The 24725-nt window shown below is 35.0% G+C and overlaps 2 protein-coding genes across 9 annotated transcripts in view; one reads left to right on the top strand and one right to left on the bottom strand.

The window, feature by feature from the left end:
• The window catches only part of LOC309660004 (putative protein ARB2BP), a 302775-nt gene that overhangs the window by 187750 nt on the left and 90300 nt on the right, over positions 1-24725 (top strand). The gene's annotated exons all lie outside the window — the stretch shown is intronic.
• Positions 1-24725, bottom strand: part of SENP7 (SUMO specific peptidase 7) — a 156622-nt gene that overhangs the window by 53108 nt on the left and 78789 nt on the right. For all 8 annotated transcript variants that reach the window (XM_082460340.1, XM_082460341.1, XM_082460345.1 and 5 more), the window contains one exon: positions 5775-5890. In XM_082460340.1, the coding sequence (XP_082316466.1) occupies positions 5775-5890 (116 nt within the window). The remainder of the gene's footprint in view (positions 1-5774; positions 5891-24725) is intronic.

Genomic DNA, 24725 nt, shown 5'->3' with positions numbered 1-24725 from the left:
CTCCAAAGAAGATATACAGATGGCCTACAGACACATGAAAGAATGCTCAACATCATTAATCATTAGAGAAATGCAAATCAAAACTACAATGAGATATCATCTCACACCGGTCAGAATGGCCATTATCAAAAAATCTAGAAACAATAAATGCTGGAGAGGATGTGGAGGAAAGGGAACACTCTTGCACTGTTGGTGGGAATGTAAATTGATACAGCCACTATGGAGAACAGTATGGAGGTTCCTTAAAAAACTACAAATAGAACTACCATACGACCCAGCAATCCCACTACTGGGCATATACCCTGAGAAAACCATAGGTCAAAAAGAGTCATGTACCAAAATGTTCATTGCAGCTCTATTTACAATAGCCAGGACATGGAAGCAATCTAAATGTCCATCGACAGATGAATGGATAAAGAAGATGTGGCACATATATACAATGGAATATTACTCAGCCATAAAAAGAAATGAAATGGAGGTATTTGTAATGAGGTGGATGGAGTTAGAGTCTGTCATACAGAGTGAAGTAAGTCACAAAGAGAAAAACAAATACAGTATGCTAACACATATATACGGAATCTAAGGGGAAAAAAAAAAAAAAAAAAAAAGGCCATGAAGAACCTAGTGGCAAGACGGGAATAAAGACACAGACCTACTAGAGAATGGACTTGAGGATATGGGGAGGGGGTGCGGTGAGATGTGACAGGGTAAGAGAGTGTCATGGACATATATACACTACCAAATGTAAAATAGATAACTAGTGGGAAGCAGCCGCATAGCACAGGGAGATCAGCTCGGTGCTTTGTGACCATCTAGAGGGATGGGATGGGGAGGGTGGGAGGGAGGGAGATGCAAGAGGGAAGAGAAATGGGAACATATTGTATATGTATAACTGATTCACTTTGTTATAAAGCAGAAGCTAACACACCATTGTAAGGCAATTATACTTCAATAAAGATGTTAAAAAAAAAATAAAAAATAAAAAAAATAAAAAAAAAAATTAAAAAAAAAATAAAAAAAAAGGATCATACACCATGATCAAGTGGGATTTATCCCAGGAATGGAAGGATTTTTCAATGCCTGCAAATCAGTCAATATGATACACCACATCAACAAACTGAAGAATAAAAATCATATGATCATCTCATTAGATGCAGAAAAAGCTTTTGACAAAATTCAGCACCCATTTATGATAAAAACTCTCCAGAAAGTGGGCATAGAGGGAACATACCTCAACATATGGTCATACCATATATGACAAACCTACAGCTAACATCATACTCAACAGTGAAAAGCTAAAAGCATTTCCTCAAAGATCAGGAACAAGACAAGGATGTCCACTCTTGCCACTTTCAACATAGTTTTTGAAGTCCTAGCTACAGCAATCAGAGAAGAAAAAAAAATAAAAGGAATCTAAATTGGAAAAGAAGAAGTTAAATTTTCACTGTTTACAGATGACATGATACTATACATAGAAAATCCTAAAGATGCTACCAGAAAACTACTAGAGCTCATCAATGAATTTGATAAAGTTGCAGGTTACAAAATTAATACACAGAAATCTGTTGCATTTCTATACACTAACAACGAAAGATCAGAAAGAGAAATTGAAGAAACAATCCCATTTACCATCACATCAAAAAGAATAAAACACCTAGGAACAAACCTACCTAAGAAGACAAACGACCTGTACTCCAAAAACTATAAGACACTGATGAAAGAAATCAAAGACGACACAAACAGGTCGAAAGATATACCATGTTCTTGGACTGGAAGAATCAATATTGTCAAAATGCTTATACTAACCAAGGCAATCTACAGATTCACTGCAATCCCTATCAAATTACCAATGGCATTTTTCACATAACTAGAACAAAAAAATCTTAAAAATTTGTATGGAGACACAAAAGACCCAGAATAGCCAAAGCAATCTTGAGAAAGAGAAATGGAGCTGGAGGAATCAGGCTCCCTGACTTCAGACTATACTACAAAGCTATAGTCATCAAAACAGTATGGTACTAGCATAAAAATAGAAATACAGATCAATGGAATAGGATAGAAAGCCCAGAAATAAACCCATGCACCTATGGTCAATTAATCCATGACAAAGGAGGCAAGACTATATAATGGAGAAAAGACAGTCTCTTCAATAAATGGTGCTAGGAAAACCGGACAGCTACATGTTAAAAAAATTAAATTAGAACATTCTTTAACACCATACACAAAAATAAATTCAAAATGGATTAAAGACCTAAATGTGAGACTGGACACTATAAAAACTTAGAGGAAAACATAGGATGAACATTCTCAGACATAAATCACGGCAGTATCTTTTTCGATCTGTCTCCCAGGGTAATGGAAATAAAAACAAAAATAAACAAATGAGACCTAATTAAACTCAAAAGTTTTTGCATAGCAAAGGAAACCATAAACAAGAAGAAAAGACAACCCTCAGAATGGGAGAAAGTATTTGCAAATGATGTGACCAACAAGGGATTAGTCTCCAAAATTTACAAACAGCTCATGTGGCTTAATATCATCAAAACAAACAACCTAATCAAAAATGGGCAGAAGACCTAAATAGACATTTCTCCAAAGAAGACATACAGATGGGCAAGAGGCACATGAAAAGATGTTCAACATTGATAATTATTAGAGAAATGCAAATTAAAAGTACAATGAGATGTCACCTCACACCAGTCAGAATGGCGATCATGAAAAAATCCACAAACAATAAATGCTGGAGAGGGTGTGGAGAGAAGGGAACCCTCCTACACTATTGGTGAGAATGTAAACTGGTGCAGCCACTATGGCGAACAGTATGGAAATTCCCTAAGAAGCCAAAAATAGACCTACCACATAGTCCTGCAATCCCACTCCTGGGCATATACCCAGAGTAAAATACGGTCCAAAAGGATATATGCACCCCAATATTCATTACAGCGCTGTTTACAATAGCCAAGACATGGAAACAACCTAAATGTCCACTGATAGAAGAATGGATAAAGAAGATGTGGTACATATATGCAATGGAATACTACTCAGCCATTAAAAAGAATGAAGTAATTGCCATTCACAGCAACATGGATGGACCTAGAGACTGTCATACTGAGTGAAGTAAGTCAGACAGAGAAAGAGAAATATGGTATGATATCGCTTATATGCAGAATCTAAAAAAAAAAATGATACAAATGAACTTATTTACAAAACAGAAACAGACTTAGAGAACAAACTTATGGTTACCGGCGGGGAAGGGTGTGGGTCGGGGGACAGTTAGGGAGTGTGGGACTGACATGTACACACTGCTGTATTTAAAATGAATAACCAACAAGGACCTACTGTACAGCACAGGGAATTCTCCTCAATATTCTGTAACAACCTAATTGGGAAAAGAATTTGAAAAATAATAGATACATGTATACGTATAACTGAATCACTTTGTTGCATATCTGAAACTAGCACAACATTGTTAATCAGCTATAATAAATATAAAACTGAAAGTTAAAAAGAACCTGATGAAAGAAATAGAGCTTGAAAAAAACTATTATACAGGAGTTTTCCTTCTAACAGTTTACTAATTGCACATGGGCCAAGACTATCGCATGGGAAACAGGAATAAATTTATTAGGTAGAGCTAGACATTGTAAAAACAAGACTCTACCTGATAACAAATACAATTTAACTTACAAATATTACTAGCATATAAAATTAAAGAGCTAACAAATTCCTATAAAAAAAAGATGTTAAATATTTCCAATGTATTATATTCAAAAAAGCAAATTCTACAAGGCAAACTTAATGTACTACAAAAGAAAAGTATATCTAGTGTGGGGAATATAGTCAATAACTATGTAATATCTTTGTATGGTGACAGATCATAACTAGACTTATCGTGATCATTCTGAAATGTATAGAAATATTGAATTACTATGTCATGTAACAGGAACTAACATAATGTTGTAGGTCAATTATAATTCAAAAACAAAGAAACTCAGAAAAAGAGATAAGATTTGTGGTTATCAGAGGCAGGGGAGGCAGAATTGCAAGACGGCAGTCAACATGTACAAACTTCCTGTTATAAGATAAATAAGTTCTAGGGATGTAATGTATAACATGATAAATATAATTAACACTGCTGTGTGTTATATAAGAAAGTTGTTAGGAGAGTAAATCCTAAGAGTTCTCATCACAAGGAAAATTTTTTTTCTATTTCTTTAATTCTGTATCTATATGAGAAGAAGGATGCTCACTAAATTCACTGCGATAATCATTTCATGATGTATGTAAGTCAAATCATTACGCTGTACACCTTAAACTTATACAGTGCTGTCTGTCAATTATATCTCAAAAACACTGGAAGAAAAAACTGTTTACAATGGTATACCTGGGATTTAATTCAGAACTCTCATTAATTTATGGGCTCATGTTAAACAATTGGTATTAGACACAATTATCTATAGAATGAAAATACGGTGAGTTTCAATAAAGTTTCAATAGCTAACTTTCTTAAAAACACTTTACTTAAGAGGAGAACCTTCAGGGATACTAAGAAACTATAAAGTGTTTCTTTTATCATGCATTTTTTTCCCTGCTGTAAGTCTAAAATTCTACTGTGACTTTGAAGGAATACTGAAGGGCGCAAATTAGAAAGCTTTTTATTTAACTATTCCTACTCCACCCAGGAAAGCAATGAAGGTTTAACAGTGTCTCGATAGTATCTGAATTGAGCCCACTTGTACAGTATAAGCCCACTTATATTTTTATATTGTAATTAAAGATAATTATTTCTGGGAAAAGGACAATTTGTAAAAAAAAATAATAATAATAAGTGTCCTTCATTATATGCAGATAGTACTTAGTGACCAATTGAAAGATTATGTCTACAGAGTCACAATACTTTAGAGATTGCCCTCATAAGAGCTGCAGCTGGTTTCTTGTATACATCAAAGATATTAGTCTAGTTTCCTTTTAGGTTTTCCTCCTCTATGAAAAAGACTATTTAAAATGTGAAAACAGCTGTGCTCCAAATGAAGTACAAAAAATTTTTACATAGTGTCATTGAAGGATCCTGTTTCTTGTGAATAATTTATAAAATCATTCAGAAAACAAAATACCTCAACTAGTTTGAAGCTATCAATAATCCAAGAGACCCTTGAAGATGTTAGTTTCTCATTTGACTAATGTATAAATTTGTTTTGGTGAAAACTTTTATAAATTATTTTACGGTCTTTATAAGAAGAGACAAAAAGGAGAAAAGAAGTCAATTCATTAACCCGACAGGCAAGGAGGCCTACAGTGAATTTTCAGAAGTCTGGGATGTATTTACCTTTAAATTTGGGCTAATAGTGGCTTGTATTGGCATCCTCCTAGAGTCGAGAGAAATTCTAATGAATAAAGAATGTATTTCATAGTAGGAGGATAGACAGTGGGAAGCTAATAATAATAATCAAGTTAGCAGTAATATCATTTACTAGACATATCCATGGAAATGACGTTTAGAAAGAGTCAAACTAACATTATAACTTTATAGCTATATGCCCAGCCCCAACAAAAAAAAAAGAAAGAAAATAATAATATTCAAATTTAACTTCTGGATTTTGTAAATAAATCAAGAGATGTATACTACAGTATACAAATGGTAAATTTAGCAATTTTCTTTGTGTCGCTAAAAAATCTCTTTACTTTCATGTATAAATAAAATTAGTTAAAAAAATATTATTAAAAATGCAACAGAAAAAAATTCAATTGGCAACAGTTTTCTGAGGTTCACAAACCTTTAGGTTGAGTATCAGACATTACAAGAGAAATGCTATCATCATCTCTTCGTTTTTCTTTAGTGTGTGCAGCCTGCTTTGCATAATTATCGTCTGTCTGACTTGGTTGTGAACTCCTGCAAAACAAAATAATATTATACTCAATTCTTCTAAACACAAATGAATTTAGAAGCCAGCTGACATATATTCAAGATAAAAATAACAGGTTACAAATGGCATCCTGTATAGCAGAGGCTGTAATCTGAACAGTAAAAAGAATATTAAAATATGACTTGAGAAATAAGTTCTCATTCCTGTTCTACCTTTAAATTCTCCATGTTTCTTTGGAAGGAAAAAACAAGATAAGCACAACACAGAATTGTGCACATGCAAAATGAACAAAGAATAATAGAAGTCTTAAATACATTGAAGAGGTCTAAAAAGTAAAAATTCCACGAACACAAGTACATGATAATCACACTTATGTGTAATCAAAAAATAAGTCAAAGGTAATTGTTAATATGTTTCAAGCATGGTTCACATATCAAAAGTTATGTACAAAATAAAGTTTGGAGTGTAGTTACAAATTTTACCTACAGAGAAAATAATTTAAAATATAACCTACTGGTTAAATACATAAAATATAATACTGTGTGAAAAACAAGTTTTGGATGATGAGCATAATATCACTATTAATGAAAACATAATACAATAGTAGTAGGGGATTTCAATACCTCACCCCACTTTCAGTAATCATTAGATCATCCAGACCAAAAAAAAAAAAAAAATCAAAAAGGAAACATTGGATTGAACCATAAACTTGACCAAATAGACCTGACATGAATTTATAAAACATAAACACAGAACATTCTCCATGATTAGTCACATGATAGGCCACAATGTAAGTCTTAGCAAATTTAAGAAGACTAAAATCTACAAAATATCTTTCCCAACCAAACAGTATAAAATGAGAAATCAATAACAGGAGGAAAGCTGAAAAATTCACAAGTATATGGAGGTTAAACAATATGCTCCTGAAAACCAACTGGCCAAAGAAAAAATCAAAAGGAATATCAAGAAATATCTTGAAACAAATGAAAATGTGAGCATAAAATGTCAAAATCTATGGAATGTTCTATGAGGGAAGTCAATAGCAATAAACGCCTACATTAAAAAACAAGAAAGAACTCCAATAAACAACCTCACTTTATACCTCTTGGAACTACAAAAAGAACAAATGAAGCCCAAACTAAGCACAAGGAAAGAAACAACAAAGATCAGAGCAGAAGTAAATAAAATAGAAATAAGAAAAACAACAGAAAAGATAAACAAAACTAAGAGCTAGTTTTTTTAAAAAATAAAGTTGACAAACCTTTAGCTACCCGAACCAAGAAAAAAAAGACTCAAATAAATCAAAACAGATCATCAAGAAACTACAATAAGTAATTATATGCCAACAATATGGATAACCTAAGAGCTGGTTTTCTGGGGGCAAAAAACCTTTTACCTAGACTAAGGGAAAAAAGAGAAGAAAAAGAGAGAAGACTTGTGAATAAAATCATAACAACTGGTAGCACAGAAATATGAAGTATCATAAGTGACTATTACAAACAATTGTACATCAAGTCATATAACCTAGAAGAAATGGACAAATATCTAGAAACATACCAAACCTACCAAACTGAATCATGAAGAAAAAGAAAATCTGAACAGATCAATAACAAGGAGACTGAATTAGTAATCAGAAACCTCCCAACACAGAGAAGCCCAGGACCAAATGGTTTCACTGGTAATTCTACCAAGCAATTAAAGAAGAATTAATGCCAATCCTTCTCAAACTCTTCCAAAAATTTTAAGAGGAGGGAACACTTCTATACTCATTTTACAAGGCCATCACTACACTAATACCAAAGCCAGTTAAGAACACTACAGGAAAAGAAAACTATACACCAAATACCCCTGATGCATAGAGATGCAAAAATTCTCATCAAAGTATTAGGAAACCAAATTCCACCACACATGTTAAAAGGATCATACACCATGAGCAAGTGGGACTTATTCCAGAGATGCAAGAATGGTACAACATCCAAAAATCAATCAACGTGATAAACCACATTAACAAAATGAAAGATAAAAATCATCTGATCCCTCAAAAGACGCAGAAAAAGCATTTGACAAAATTCAACATCCTTTCATGATAAAACCCTCAAAAACCTGGGTATAAAAGGAACATACCACAACATAATAAAGGCCAATGCCACAAATCCACAGCTAACATCATATTAAACAGTGAAAAATTAAAAGCTTCACCTCTAAGATGAAGAACAAGACAAGGGTGCCCACTCTCACCACTCTTATTCAACGCAGTACTGGAAATCCTGGCTAGACAAATTAGACAAGAAAAAATAAATAAATAAAAGGCATCCAAATCAGAACGGAAAAAGTAAAACTGTCATTATTTGCATATGATATGATCTTATAGAAAGAAACCCTAGAAAATCCAGCAAAAAACTGAGAATAAATGAATTCACTAAAGTTGCAGGATACAAAGTCAACATACTATAATCAGTTGCATTTCTATAACTAACAATGAACTATCTGAAAGAGAAATTAAGAAAAAATCCCATTTACAACTATAGCGAAAAGAATAAAATTATACTTATGAATAAATATAACCTAGAAGGAGAAAAACCTGTACACTGAAAACTATAAGATACTGATGAAAGAAACTGAAGACACAAATAAATGGGAAGATATTCTGTACTCATGGATTGGAAAAATTAATTTTGTTAAAATGTTCATCCTACCCAAAGCAACCTACAGATTCAAAGCAATCCCTATCAACATTCTAATGGCCTTTTTCACAGAAATAGAACAGTCTTAAAATTTGTATGGAACTACTAAAGACCCCAAATAGCCAAAGCAATCTTGAGAAAGAAAAACAAAGCCAGAGGAATCACACTTCATGATTTCAAACTATATTACAAAACCACAGTAATCAAAACAATATAGTATTGGCATAAAAACAGACACATAAATGAATGAAACAGAATAGAGAGCCAGAAATTAATCCATGCATATATGGTCAACTCCTGTATGATAAACACGCTAAGAATACACAATGGGAAAAGGAGAGTCTCTTCAATAACTGATGTTGGGAAAACTTGACAGCCACATGCAAAAGAATGAAACTGCATCAATATCTTATACCATATACAAAAATCAACACAAAATGGATTAAACACTTAAATGTATGACCTGAAACCATAAAACTCCTTGAAGAAAACATGAGAGTAAGTTCCTTCACATTGATCTTGGCAATGATTTTTTGGATTAAACACCAAAACAAAGGCAAGAAAAGAAAATTAAAAAGTGGGACCAAAAAGCTTCACAGCAAAGGAAACCTTCAACAAAATTAAAAGGCAACCCATGGAATAGGAGAAAATATTTGTAAATCATGTATCTGATAATGGAGTTAATATCCAAAATATATAAAGAATTCATACAACTCAACCAAAAAAGTAGAACAATTTCATTAAAAAATAGGCAGAGAAACTGAACAGAAGTTTTTCCAAAGAAGACTACAAATGACCAACAGGTACATGAAAAGGAGCTCAACATCCACTAATCATCAGGGAAATGTGTATCAAAACCACAAGGAGGTATAATCTCACACATGTGAGAAAGACTATTATCAAAAGATAAGAAATAAGTGTTGGCAAGGATGTGGAGTGCTGTGGGAATGTAAATTACTGCAGCCACTATGGAAAACAGTATGAAGGTTCCTCAAAAAATTAAAAATAGAACTAATATATGATCCAGCAATTCCACTTCTTAGTATGTATCCTTAGGAAACAAAATCACTCTCTCAAAAAGATATACACACCCCCATGTTCACTGCAGCATTATTTGCAACAGCCAAGACATGGAAACAACGTAAGTGTCCATCAATAGATGAATGGATAAAGAAAATGTGACAAACACACACACGATGGAATATTATTCAGTCATAAAAAAAGAAAGAAATCCTGCCATTTGTGACAACATGAATGAACCTTGGACAAAGACAAATAGCGTACAATCTCACTTATATGTGGAATCTAAATTTAAAAACAGACAAACACACACCTAGATACAGACAACAGACTGGTGGCTGCCAGAGCCAGGGGCATGAAATGACTGAAGGTGGTAAAAAGGTACAAGTTTCCAGTTGTAAGAGAAATAAGTCCTGGGGATGTAAGGTACAGCATGATGACTATAGATGACAATACTGTACTATATATTTGAAAGTTGCTAACATAGTAGATCTTAAAAGTTCTCATCAAGAGAAAAAAACTGTAACTATGTGAGGTGATGGATGTTAACTAAACTTACTGTGTTACTCATTTTGCAATATATACATATATGAGATCATTATGTTGTATACCTAAAACTAATACAATGTTCTGTCAGTAACATATCAATAAACTAATTTTTAAAAGCAAATTGATAAACAATTGGGAAACCAATTTGGTACTAATTAGAATAGCCATAGAATGAATTCAATCTTTACCAACAATCTTCTCACCCATGATAACTATAATTAACAAAACAACTCATTATGGTATTATTTAAGTGGGTAAAAATTTTGAAATAAAAAACTATATAAATTATTAACCTACAGCATTCTTTTACAGTAGAATATATTATACAGTAATTACTCCATTTTCAAAACTATTTAACAACATAGAAATTTTTTAAATTTTATTGACGTACAGTTGATTTACAATGTTGTGTTAATTTCTGTTGTACACCAAAGTGATTCAGTTATATGTATATATATTCTTTTTCACATTCTTTTCCATCATGGTTTATCACAGGACATTGAATACAGTTCCCTGTGCTATAGAGTAGGATCTTGTTGTTTATCCATCCTATATACAATAATTTGCATCTGCTAATCCCAAACTCCCAATTCTTCCCTCCCCTACCCTCACTTAGAAATTTTTACATCTATAAAAGTACTAAAAAATCAGACACCAAGAATAAATCAAAGATCCCTGTACAATAAAATATGAAATACATACCAAGTGACCTCAGGGAAGATTGCGGAGTAGGAAACACCTACCATGTTCTCACGTAGATGACAACTGCACTGGCAGAATCTGTATGATGTAACTACTTTGGAATTCTGGAGTCTACAGAAGGCTTGCAACTTCCAGTCAAAAGTTTCAACAGTAAATTGCAGTTAATTTTGGTCAATTTAGGCAATTTGGATGGTAGCAGTTACCTATGCCTAGCTTGGAGGCAAGCAGCAATGCCCAAGTTCCTAGAACTGTTTGCACAGGCTTACAATTACCAACGTGAGCAATAAGGACCTCATCCTCCAAATACTGGGAATCTGTATTCTGATCACTGATTGCTATCTCTGATCGTGGATAAGCAGACATAGAGACAGGCAGCCATTGCTGCAACAACCACCACCACTGTTGCAACAATCTCCCCTTCCTCTTGGAATTGCTAAAACAATTTCCAAGACATTTAAAGAACTAGCACCTATTTTGTTTTATTTCCTCCATTTTTCCCATTTTCTCCTTATGGGAACCAAACATTTAAGGACTAGGACACGAAAACGTAATCACATGTACAAGGAAATTTAGAAAGTCACAGACATAACTGGGGAAAGACACAGGCTCCGAAAAAACCTGAAAAGACCTTTTGTTTACATATCAGGCTGATCCCTGGAACAGGGACATGTTACAAAAATTTAAAAAACTAACAAACAAAGGGAAAAAATCCAGCAAACACTGGGGAAGGGAGAGAATCTGATTTTCAGACTTGGTATCTTATAAGATCCAAATGTCAAGTTTTCAACAACAACAAAAATTCATAAGACATACAAAGAAACAGGAAAGTATGGCCAATTCAACAGAAAAAAAATTAATCAACAGAACCTGTCCCTGAAAAAAACCAGCTGGCAGACTCAGCAGACAAAGACATTAAAACGACTATCTTAAAGATCCTCAGGGAATTCCCTGATGGTACAGCAGTTAAGACTCCGCGCTTCCAAAGCAGGGGATGCAGGTTTGATCCCTGGTCAGTCAGGGAACTAAAATCCCACATGCTACGTGATGCGGTGAAATTAAAAGAAAAAGAAAAAAATCTTGGACAAAAGTCAAGAAAATGACTTATGACAAAATGAAAATATCAATAAAACACAAAATACACAAATGAACCAAAAGGAAATTCTGGAGCTAAAAAAGTATAATAACTGAAATGAAAATTTATTAGAGAGATTCAAAAGCAGATTTGAGCAGGGAGAAGAAACAAGAAGAAACGGTCACTGAACCTGAAAATATGATCATGGAAATGACCAAATCTGAGGAACAGAAAGAAGAAGTAAAAAAATGTTTTTAATAAATTTATTTATTTATTTTTTGGCTGTGTTGGGTCTTCGTTGCTGCACACAGGCTTTCCCTAGTTGCGGCGAGCAGGGGTTACTCTTCGTCATGGCACCCAGGCTTCTTTTTGCAGTGGCTTCTCTTTGTTACAGAGAATGGGCTCCAGAGCGCAGGCTCAGTAGTTGTAGCCCATGGGCTTAGTTGCTCCACAGAATGTGGGATGTTCCCGGACAAGGGCTCGAACCCATGCCCCCTGCATTGGCAGGCAGATTCTTAACCACTGCGCCACCAGGGAAGGCCCAGAAAGAAGAAAAATTTAAGAAAAGTAAACAGAGCCTAAGGGACCTATGGGACACCAAAACATGGACTAATATACACACGGTTGGAGTCTCAGAGGAGAAGAGAAAGGGGCAAAGATATTATTGGAATAAATATCACCAAAGAATTCCAAATTTGATGAAAAACATGAATATAGATACCTAAAAAGTTCAAGGAGCTACATGTAGAGTAAACTGAATGAGACCTACACCAAGAAATGTTATAATCAAATTGTCCAAAGACAAAGGCAAAGAGAGAATCTTGAAAGCACCAAGCAAAAAGTGACTCATCACACACAAAAGATCCTCAATAAGATTATGAGCAGATTTCTCATCAATAAGCATGATGGCCAGAAGGCACTGAATTGTTATATTCAAAGGACTAAAGGAAAAAACTGTCAACAGGAAATCCTATATCTGGCCAAACTGTCCTTCAAAAACGAGGACAAAATTAAGACATTCTAAGACAATCAAAAGCTGAGGGAGTTCATTACCACTATGAGAAAAACCAGCCCTACAAGAAAAACTAAAGAGAGTCCTTTGTGTTGGAATGATAGGACATTAGACAGTAATTCAAAGCCATATGAAGAAATAAAGATAACTGGTAAAAGTAAATTCATAGACAATTATAAAATCAGGTATTGTAACTCTGGTTTGTTACTTGCCCATTTATTTTCTACATGATTTAAGCCAGGGGTCCCCAACCCCCGGGCCACGGACTGCTACTGGTCCACACGGTCTGTTACGAACCAGGCCGCACAGCAGGAGGTGAGCAGCCAGTAGGCAAGTGAAGCTTCATCTGCCACTACCCATCACTCCCCATCGCTCGCATTACTGCCTGAACCACCACCCCCCACCCCCGTCCGTGGAAAAACTGTCTTCCACGAAACTGGTCCCTGGTGCCAAAAAGGTTGGGGACCACTGACTTAAGAAACTAATGCATTTTTTAAATTATTAGACTATGCTTTTGAACAAACAATTCATAAAGATATCATTTTATGACATCAATAATTGAAAGGATGTGAGGACAGAGCTATAAAGGAGCACAGTTCTGAATGTTACTGAAATTAAGCTGGCATAAATTCAAATTAGCATGTTATAACTTTAGAATGTTAAATGTAATCCCCATGATAACCACAAAGAAATCAGCTATAGAATACAGACAAAAGGAAATGAGAATGGAATCAAAAAGCTTCACTACAAAAAAACAAGTAAACACAGAGAAAGACAGTAATGTAGGAAATAAGGGGCAAAAAAGCTATAAGGCATATAGAAAACAAATATCAAAATCACAGAAAGTCCTTCCTTATCAATAACTGCTTTAATTGTAATTAACTCAACCCCAAACAAAAGATAAAGACTGGCAGAATGGATTAAAAAAATATGATCCAAGACTTCCTTGGCAGTCCAGTGGTTAAGACTCTGTGCTTCCACCGCAGGGGGTGCAGGTTCAATCCCTGGTCAGGGAACTAAGATCCCACATGCTGCATGGCATGGCAAAAAAAAAAAAAAAAAGATCCAACTATACGCTGTCTACAAGAGACTCACTTTAGATGCAAAGACACAAATAGGTTGAAAGTAAAAATATGAAAAAAGATATTCTATGCAAATACTAGCCAAAAGAGAGCAAGGGTGACTATACTAACATCAGACAAAATAGACCTTAAATCAGAAGTTCACAGGAGAGAAAGAAGGACATTATATACTAGTACAAGGTTCAATACAACAAGGTGATTTAACAATTGTAAACACTTACACACCTAATACTATCAAAATATATGAAGGAAAAAATTGATAGAACAGAAAGGAGAAACAGACATTTTCACAGTAATAGTTGAAGACTTCAATACCCCACTCTCAACAGGAACAGAACAACCTGACAGAAGATATGTAAGGAATTAGAGGACTTAAACAAATAAAATAAACCTACGAGACCTAACCGTCATATACAGAATACCCTACCCAACAAGAGAATACACATTCTTCTCAAGTGTACAAACGACATTCTCTATGATAGCTATATTTTAAGACAAAAAACTACATCTCAGCAGATTTAGAAAGATAAATATCATACAAGGCATCTTCTCTGACCACACAGGATGAAGTTAGAAATCAGTAACAGAAGGAAAACTGGAATACTCACATCTGTGGAAATTAAACAACACACTCTGAAACAACCAATGGGTCTAAGAAGAAATCACAAGGAAATAGAAAATGCTGAGGGATAAATGAAAATGAAAGGACAACATATCAAAACACATGGGATGAAGCAAAAGCAGTACTAAAGGAGAAATATACAGCTATAGATGCTTACACTAAAAAAGAAGAAATATCTCATATCAACAACCTAACTTTACAACTTAAGGAACTAGAAAAACAACAAACTAAATTCAAAGGTAGTGGAAGTAATAAAATAATAAAGATAAGAGCAGAGATAAAAAGCGAATGGGAGAAAAAAAAGAGAAAAATCAACAAAACCAAAAGTTCGTTCTTCAGAAAGATCAATAAAATCAACAGAACTTTAGATAGATGGACTAAGAAAACAAAGAGAAGATTCAAATTAATAAAATCAGAAATGAAAATTAAAACATCATGACCAGTCCTACAGAAATAAAGAGGATTAGAAGAGAGTACGATGAACTATATGAACTGGATAATGTAGATGAAATTAACAAATTCCTACTGACACAAAACCTACTAAATCACAAAGAAATAGAAAATCTGAATAGACCCATAACTAGTAAGGACATTGAGTCAGTAACCAAAAACCTCCCAATAAAGGAAAGCCCTGGAACTGACAGCCTCAAACAGTGAATTCTACCAAACTTTTAAAGAACAACTAACAGATAATCTTTTCAAACTCTTCCAAAAAACTGAAGATGATGGAATACATCCTCATTCTGTGAGGTCAAGCATTGCCCTGATAGCAAATCAATTCAAAGACACTACAATAAAAATATAGGCCAATATCCCCAAGGAATATTGATGCAAAAATCCTCAATAAAATACCTCAAATGGCTCATATGGTTATATACCTTAACTACATGGATTTATTCCCGGGATGCAAGGATGGTTCAACATACAAAAATCTATCAATATAATATACCACATTAACAGAATAAAAGTGTAAAACCACATGGTCATGTCAATTAATGCAGAAAAAGCACTCCACAAAATTCAATACCCTTTCCTAATAACTAAAAAATAAAATTCGACAATCTAGGAATAGAAACAAACTACCCACCTCAACATAGTAAAAACCATATATCAAAACTGCACAGGAAACATCAAACTCAATGATGAAAGATTGACAGCTTTTCTTCTAGGATCACGAATAACACAAGGATGCCCACTTTTACCACTTCTAGTCAACACAGTACTAGAAGTTCTAGCCAGAGCACTTATACAAGAAAAAGAAATATAAAAGCATCAAAACTGGAAAGAAATAATCTGTGTTTGCAGATGATATGATCTTACATGTAGGAAACTCTAATGATTGCACACACACATACACAAAACTGTTAGAATTAATAAACAACAACAAAAAAAAGAAACTAAGAGAACAATCTATTTACAATAGCTTCAAGTAGAGAAAAAAAAACTTAGCACTTAACTTAACCAAGGAGACAAAAGACTTGTACAATGAAAACTATAAAACATGGCTGAAAGAAATTAAAAAAGACATTAATAAATGGAAACACATCCCATGTTCATGGATTGGAAGACTTAATATTGTTAAGATGTCAATACCACCTAAATCAATCTACACGCTGAATTCAATCTTATCAAAACTGCAGTAGCATTTCTTGCAGAAATACAAAAACTTATCCTAAAACGCATACATGACCTTAAGGAAACCCGAAGAGCCAAAAACAATCTTAAACAAATTTGGAGGTCTCACACTCCCTGATTTCAAAACTTACTACAAAGCTATAATAATCAAAACACCATGGTACTGTCATAAAGACAGATATAGAGATCAATGTAATAGAACAGCATCCAGAAATAAACCCTCGCATATATGTCAGATGATTTTCACATGGCTGCCAAGACCATTCAGTGGGGAAAGGACAGCCTTTTCAACAAAGCATATGGAGAAACAGAATATCCACATGCAAAAAGAATGAAGATGGACCCTCACCTAACACCCTACATAAAAGTTAACTCAAAATGCATCAAAGGCCTAAATGCATAAGCTGAAACTATAAAACTCTTAGCATAGGGGAAAATGTTCATGACACTAGATTTGGCAAAAATTTCTTGGATATGACACCAAAGCACAGGCAAAAGATGGAAACATAAGATATACTGGACTTCATCAAAATTGAAACTTCTGTACATCAAATAGCAGTATCAGTAGAATAAAAGTCAACCCACAAAATGGGAGAAAATATTTGTAAATCATATTTCTGATAATATATTAATATTCAGAATATAGAGAGGTTGTGGTCATCCATGTACAATGCTTGGTGTCAGTCTATTTATCTCTTGTAAAAATAAAATACAGTGTGTGTGTGTGAAAAAAAAAAAAAAAAAAAAAAAGAATATAGAGAGAACTCCTAAAACTCAAAAATAAAAAACAGAAGATGGCATACTAGGATGATGGGGAATTCAAGTCTCCGCACAACTAGGACACTTACCAGGCACTGGTGGGGGACCATGGACACCTAAGGGAACAGAAGGAACCCCCAGTGACTGGCTGTTTCAATTATACTTTTATTTTTCCTAATATATTTTTTATCTTTCTAATTTTATTTTGTTTTTTATTCTTTGATATTGTACTGCTCCTCTTTTTCTTTATTGCTTGCTTTTTTTTTTTTTTTTACCACACCACGAAGCTTGCGGGATCCTGGTTCCCATTCTGGATGTTGGGCCCAAGCTACTGTGGTGGGAGCTCCGACTCCAAACTGCTGGACTTAGAGAGAACCTCAGACCCCAGGGACTATTAATCGGAGTGAAGCCTCCCAGAGGTCCTCATCTCAGCACCACGACCCGGCTCTATCCAACTGGCTGCAAATTTCAGTGCTGTAGGTCTCAGGCGAAACAACCAGTAAGACAGGAATACAGCACCAGTAAGACAGGAATACAGCACCACCCAGCAAAAAAAAAAAAAAAAAATGAAACAACAAAAACATATGTTACAGACGAAGGAGCAAGGGAAAAACCTACAAGACCAAATAAATGAAGACGAGATACATAACCTACCTGAAAAAGAATTCAGAGTAATGATAGAAAAGATGATTCAAATTCTTGGAAACAGAATGGAGAAAATACAAGAAACATTTAACAAGGATGTAGAAGAACTAAAGAGCAAACAAACAGTGATGAACAACACAATTACTGAAATTAAAAATGCTCTAGAAGGAATCAATAGCAGAATAACTGAGGCAGAAAAACGGATAAGTGAGCTGGAAGATAAAATGGTGGAAATAACTGCCAGGGAGCAGAAAAAAGAAAGAACAGAATTGAGGACAGCCTCAGAGACGGCTGGGGCATCATTAAACGCATCAACATTCGAATTATAGGGGTCCCAGAAGAAGAAGAGAAAAAGAAAGTGTATGAGAAAATATTTGAACACATTATAGTTGAAAATTTCCCTGATATGGGAAAGGAAATACTCAATCAACTCCAGGAAGCGCAGAGAGTCCCATACAGGATAAATCCAAGGAGAAATAATCCAAGACACATACTAATCAAACTATCAAAAATTAAATACAAACAAAAAATATTAAAAGCAGCAAGGGAAAAGCAACAAATAACATACAAGGGAATGCCCATGAGGTTAACAGCTGATCTTTCAGCAGAAACTCTGCAAGCCAGAAGGGAGTAGGCAGCACATATTTAAAGTGATAAAAGGGAAAAACCTAAAACTAAGAGTACTCTACCCAGCACGGTTCTCATTCAGATTCGACAGAGAAATTAAAACTTTTACAGACAAGCAAAAGCTAAGAGAATTCAGCACCACCAAACCAGCTTTACAACAAATGCTAAAACAACTTCTCTGCGCAGGAAACAAAAAAGAATGAAAAGACCTACAAAAACAAACCAAAAACAATTAAGAAAATGGTAATAGGAACATACATATCAATAACTACCTTAAATGTAAATGGATTAAATGCTCCAACCAAAAGACACAGGCTGAGTGAATACATACAAAAACAAGACCCGTATACATGCTGTCTACAATAGACCCACTTCAGACCTAGGGATACGTACAGAAAGAAAGTGAGGGGATGGAAAAAGATACTCCATGCAAATGGAAATCAAAAGAAAGCTAGAGCAGCAATTCTCATATCAGACAAAACAGAACGTAAAATAAAGACTATTACAAGAGACAAAGAAGGACACTACATAATGATCAAGCGATCAATCTAAGAAGAAGATATAACAATTGTAAATATTTATGCACCCAACATAGGAGCACCTCAATACATAAGGCAAATGCTAACAGACATAAAAGGAGAAATTGACAGTAACACAATCATAGTAGAGGACTTTAACACCCCACTTTCACCAATGGACAGATCATCCAAAATGAAAATAAATAAGGAAACATAACCTTTAAATGAAACATTAAACAAGATGGACTTAACTGATATTTATAGCACATTCCATCCAAAAACAACAGAATACACTTTCTTCTCAAGTGCTCATGGAACATTCTCCAGGATACGCCATATCGTGAGTTACAAATCAAGCCTTGGTAAATTTAAGAAGATTGAAATTGTATCAAGTATCTTTTCCGACCACAACACTATGAGACTAGATATCAATTACAGCACAGAAACTGTAAAAAATACAAATACATGGAGGCTAGACAATATGCTACTAAATAACCAAGAGATCATTGAAGAAATCAAAGAGGAAACCAAAAAATACCTAGAAACAAGTGACAATGAAAACACGACCACCCAAAACCTATGCGAGGCAGCAAAAGCAGTTCTAAGAGGGAAGTTTATAGCAATACAATCCTACCTCAAGAAACAAGAAACACCTCAAATAAACAACATAAACTTACACCTAAAGCAATTAGAGAAAGAAGAACAAAAAAACCCCAAAGTTAGCAGAAGGAAAGAAATCATAAAGATCAGATCAGAAATAAATGAAAAATAAATGAAGGAAACGATAGCACACATGAATAAAACTAAAAGCTGGTTCTTTCAGAAGATAAACAAAATTGATAAACCATTAGCCAGACTCGTCAAGAAAAAAAGGGAGAAGACTCAAAAGAATTAGGAATGAAAAAGGAGAAGTAACAACTGACACTGCAGAATTACAAAGGATCAAGAGAGATTACTACAAGCAACTATATGTCAATAAAATGGACAACCTGGAAGAAACGGACAAATTCCTAGAAAAGCACAACCTTCCAAGACTGAACCAGGAAGAAATAGAAAGTATAAACAGACCAATCACAAAGCACTGAATTTCAAACTGAGATTAAAAATCTTCCAACAAACAAAAGCCCAGAATTCACAGGCGAATTCTATCAAACATTTAGAGAAGAGTTAACACCTATCCTTCTAAAACTCTTCCAAAACATAGCAGATGGAGGAACACTCCCAAACTCATTCTACGAGGACAGCATCACCCTGATACCAAAGCCAGACAAAGGTGTCACAAAAAAAGAAAACTACAGGGCAATATCACAGATGAACATATATGCAAAAATCCTCAACAAAATCCCAGCAAACAGAATCCAACAGCACATTAAAAAGATCATATACCATGATCGAGTGGGGTTTACCCCAGGAATGCAAGGATTCTTAAATATATGCAAATCAGTCAATGTGATACACTATTATTAACAAACTGAAAGATAAAAACCATATGATTATCTCAATAGATGCACAAAAAGCTTTCCACAAAATTCAACACCCATTTATGATAAAAACTCTCCAGACAGTAAGCACAGATGGAACCTACCTCAACATAATAAAGGCCATATCTGACAAACCCACAGCCAACATTGTTCTCAATTGTGAAAAACTGAAACCATTTCCTCTAAGATCAGGAACAAGACAAGGTTGCCCACTCTCACCACTATTATTCAACACAGTTTTGGAAGTTATAGCCAGAGCAATCAGTGAAAAAAAAGAAATAAAAGGAATCCAAATCGGAAAAGAAGAAGCAAAACTGTCACTGTTTGCAGATGACATGATACTATACATAGAGAATCCTAAAGATGTTACCAGAAAACTACTAGAGCTAATCAATGAATTTGGTAGAGTAGCAGGATACAAACTTAATACACAGTAATCTCTTACATTCCTATACACTAATGACAAAGAATCTGAAAGAGAAATTAAGGGAGCACTCCCATTTACCACTGCAACAAAAAGAATAAAATATCTAGGAATAAACCTACCTAAGGAGAGAAAAGACCTATACGCAGAAAACTATAAGACACTGATGAAAGAAATTAAAGACGATACAAAAAGATGGAGCGATATATACCATGTTCTTGGATTGAAAGAATCAACATTGTGAAAATGACTATACTACCCAAAGCAATCTACAGATTCAATGCAATCCCTATCAAATTACCAATGGCATTTTTCACAGAACTAGAATAGAAAATTGCACAATTTGTATGGAAACACAAAAGACCCCGAACAGCCAAAGCAATCTTGAGAAAGAAAAACGGAGCTGGAGGAATCAGGCTCCCTGACTTCAGACTATACTACAAAGCTACAGTAATCAAGATAGGATGGTACTGGCACAGAAACAGAAATATAGATCAATGGGACAGGATAGAAAGCCCAGAGATAAACCCATGCACATATGGTCACCTCATCTTTGATAAAGGAGGCAAGAATATACAATGGAGAAAAGACAGCCTCTTCAATAAATGGTGCTGGGAAAACTGGACAGCTACATGTAAAAGAATGAAATTAGAACACTCCCTAACACCATACACAAAAATAAATTCAAAATGGATTAAACACCTAAATGTAATGCCAGACACTATAAAACTCTTAGAGGAAAACATAGGCAGAACACTCTATGACATAAATCACAGCAAGATCCTTTTTGACCCACCTCCCAGAGAAATGGAAATAAAAACAAAAATATACAAATGGGACCTAATGAAACTTAAAAGCTTTTGTACAGCAAAGGAAACCATAAACAAGACGAGAAGACAACCCTCAGAATGGAGAAAATATTTGCAAACAAAGCAACTGACAAAGGATTAATCTCTAAAATATACAAGCAGCTCATGCAGCTCAATATCAAAAAAACAAAGAACCCAATCCAAAAATGGGCAGAAGACCTAAATAGACATTTCTCCAAAGATATACAGATTGCCAAGAAACACATGAAAAGATGCTCAACATCACTAATTATTAGAGAAATGAAAATCAAAACTACAATGAGGTATCACCTCACACCGGTCAGAATGGCCATCATCAATAAATCTACAAACAATAAATGCTGGAGAGGGTGTGGAGAAAAGGGAACCCCCTTGCACTGTTGGTGGGAATGTAAATTGATACAGCCGCTATGGAGAACAGTATGGAGGTTCCTTAAAAAACTAAAAGTAGAACTACCATATGACCCAGCAATCCCACTACTGGGCATATACCCTGAGAAAACCATAATTCAAAAAGACACATGCACCTCAATGTTCACTGAAGCTCTATTTACAGTAGCCACGACATGGAAGCAACCTAAGTGTCCAACGACAGATGAATGGATAAAGAAAATGTGACACATATATACAATGGAATATTACTCAGCCATAAAAAGAAACGAAACTGAGTTATTTGTAGTGAGGTGTATGGACCTAGAGTCTGTCATACAGAGTGAAGTAAGTCAGAAAGACAAAAACGAATACCGTGCGCTAACACATATATATGGAATCTAAAAAAAAAAAAAATGGTTCTGATGAACCTAGGGGCAGGACATGAATGAAGACGCAGACGCAGAGAATGGACTTGAGAACACGGGGAGGGGAAGGGTAAGCTGGGACGAAGTGAGAGAGTAACACTGACATATATACACTACCAAATGTAAAACAGATAGCTAGTGGGAAGCAGCAGCATAGCACAGGGAGATCAGCTTGGTGCTCTGTGACCACCTAGAGGGGTGGGAGAGAGATGCAAGAGGGAGGGGATATGGGGATATACGTCTGCATATAGCTGATTCACTTTGTTATAGAGCAGAAACTAACACAACATTGTAAAGCAATTATACTCCAATAAAGATGTTATAAAATAAATAAATCAAAAACAACCTGATTCATCAATGGGCAAAGGAGTTGAAGAGACAGTTCTCCAAAGAAGATACATGAATGGCCAATAAACTCATGAAAAAGATGTTCAATATCAGTAATTACTAGGGACAACCATATCAAACGCCCAATGAGATATTGCTTCACACCCATTAGGATGGCTATTATGCAAACACAGAAAATAACAAGTGTTATCAATGATATGAAAAAACCAGGACCCTTGTGCACTGCTGTGTCAATGTAAAATGGTGCAGTTACTACAGAGAACAGTGTGGGGGTTACTCAAAAAATTAATAATAGAATTAAATGATCCAGCAATTCCACTTTCGGATATACACCCAAAAGAATTAAAAGTAGAAACACAGATACTTGTACACTGATGTTCATAACAGTATTATTATTCACAATAGCCAAAAAGTGGAAGCAACCCATGTATCCATAGACATTTATACCAGACTCCAGAAAGGCAAAAAGGAATCAAAACAATTAGAAAAGTTATCTCCAGACTGTTATTCTGGGCCTAATACCTCATTTAAAAAATCACAAATTAAAACTGTAGTTCACTGACCTATTTTTATACTTGGGGTTGAGGAGGTCTTTCCAAGAATAAACCAAAACACTGGGGTCAAACACTGACAGGTTTTACAAAATAAAACTTTAAGTATCAATACTACAGAAGTTACTATAAACAAAGTAAAATTACAAATAGGAAACCTAAAAATATTTTTGCAACACATATAACAAAGAGTTAGTACCTTTCATAAGAGTTCTTACAAATCAGTAAGAAACAACTGAAACACCCCAATACATGCAAAGACTAAAGAGGAAACTCATGCGAGAAATACAAAATCCATCTTCACTAAAATACAAAATGACTGAAAACAATTTATTGAAAACAATTATATTTATTTTTGCCAACAGGTCATCAAAAAATTTCAATGATATCACTTAATTCTGGATAAAATTCAGGAGAATGGCACTATAAGATTTATAAGAATAAATACACAAAGACATATATGTAAACATTTATTGGGACTTCCCTGGTAGCACAGTGGTTAAGAATCTGCCTGCCAATGCAGGGGACACGGGTTCGATTCCTGGTCTGGGAGGATCCCACATGCCGCGGACCAACTAAGCCCGTGCACCACAACTACTGAGCCTTCACTCTACAGCCAGCGAGCCACAACTACTGAGCCTGTGTGCCTAGAGCCCGTGCTCTGCAACAAGAGAAGCCACCAATATGAGAAGCCCGTGCACCGCAATGAAGAGTAGCCCCGCTCACTGCAACTAGAGAAAGCCTGCGTGCAGCAACGAAGACCCAACACAGCCAAAACTAAATAAATTAAATAAATAAACTTAATGGACTTCCCTGGTGGCGCAGTGGTTAAGAATCCGCCTGCCAATGCAGGGGACACGGGTTCGAGCCCTGGTCCGGGAAGATCCCACATGCCGCGGAGCAACTAAGCCTGTGCACCACAACTACTGAGCCTGCACTCTACAGCCAGCGAGCCACAACTACTGAGCCCACGTGCTGCAACTACTGAAGGCCACGCACCTAGAGCCCGTGCTCTGCAACAAGAGAAGCCACTGCAATGAGAAGCCCATGCACCGCAACAAAGAGTAGCCCCTGCTCGACGCAACCAGAGAAAACCTGCACACAGCAACAAAGACCCAATGCAGCCAAAAATAAATAAATAAATAAATTTATTTAAAAAATAAATTTAAAAAAAGATAACTCCATTTATTATGGCATTGTTATACAGACAAAAAATGAAAAATACCCTAAATGTCCACTCATAAGGAAGTAGATATATGTAAAAGAAGATAAACTAGATCTCTATGTATTGATGTAAAAAGTTATCAAATTAAAAGATTAAAAAGTGATTTTCTCATTTACTCCTCCAGCATACCTAGGTATTATCTTATCTTACAGATGGGCTAAACTGAGGTACAGAGAAGGAGAAGTTAAGCAAATTGCCTGAGCTGCAATTCAAGTCTGTACTAAATAAGTTAATACAGGTATAGCATTTATCACAGTGTA

Source organism: Balaenoptera physalus, assembly GCF_965194825.1.
Source record: "Balaenoptera physalus genome assembly, chromosome: 4".
Lineage (NCBI taxonomy): Eukaryota > Metazoa > Chordata > Mammalia > Artiodactyla > Balaenopteridae > Balaenoptera > Balaenoptera physalus.
Note: the sequence above shows the minus strand (reverse complement) of the source record. Positions and strands in the feature narration are given on the sequence as shown.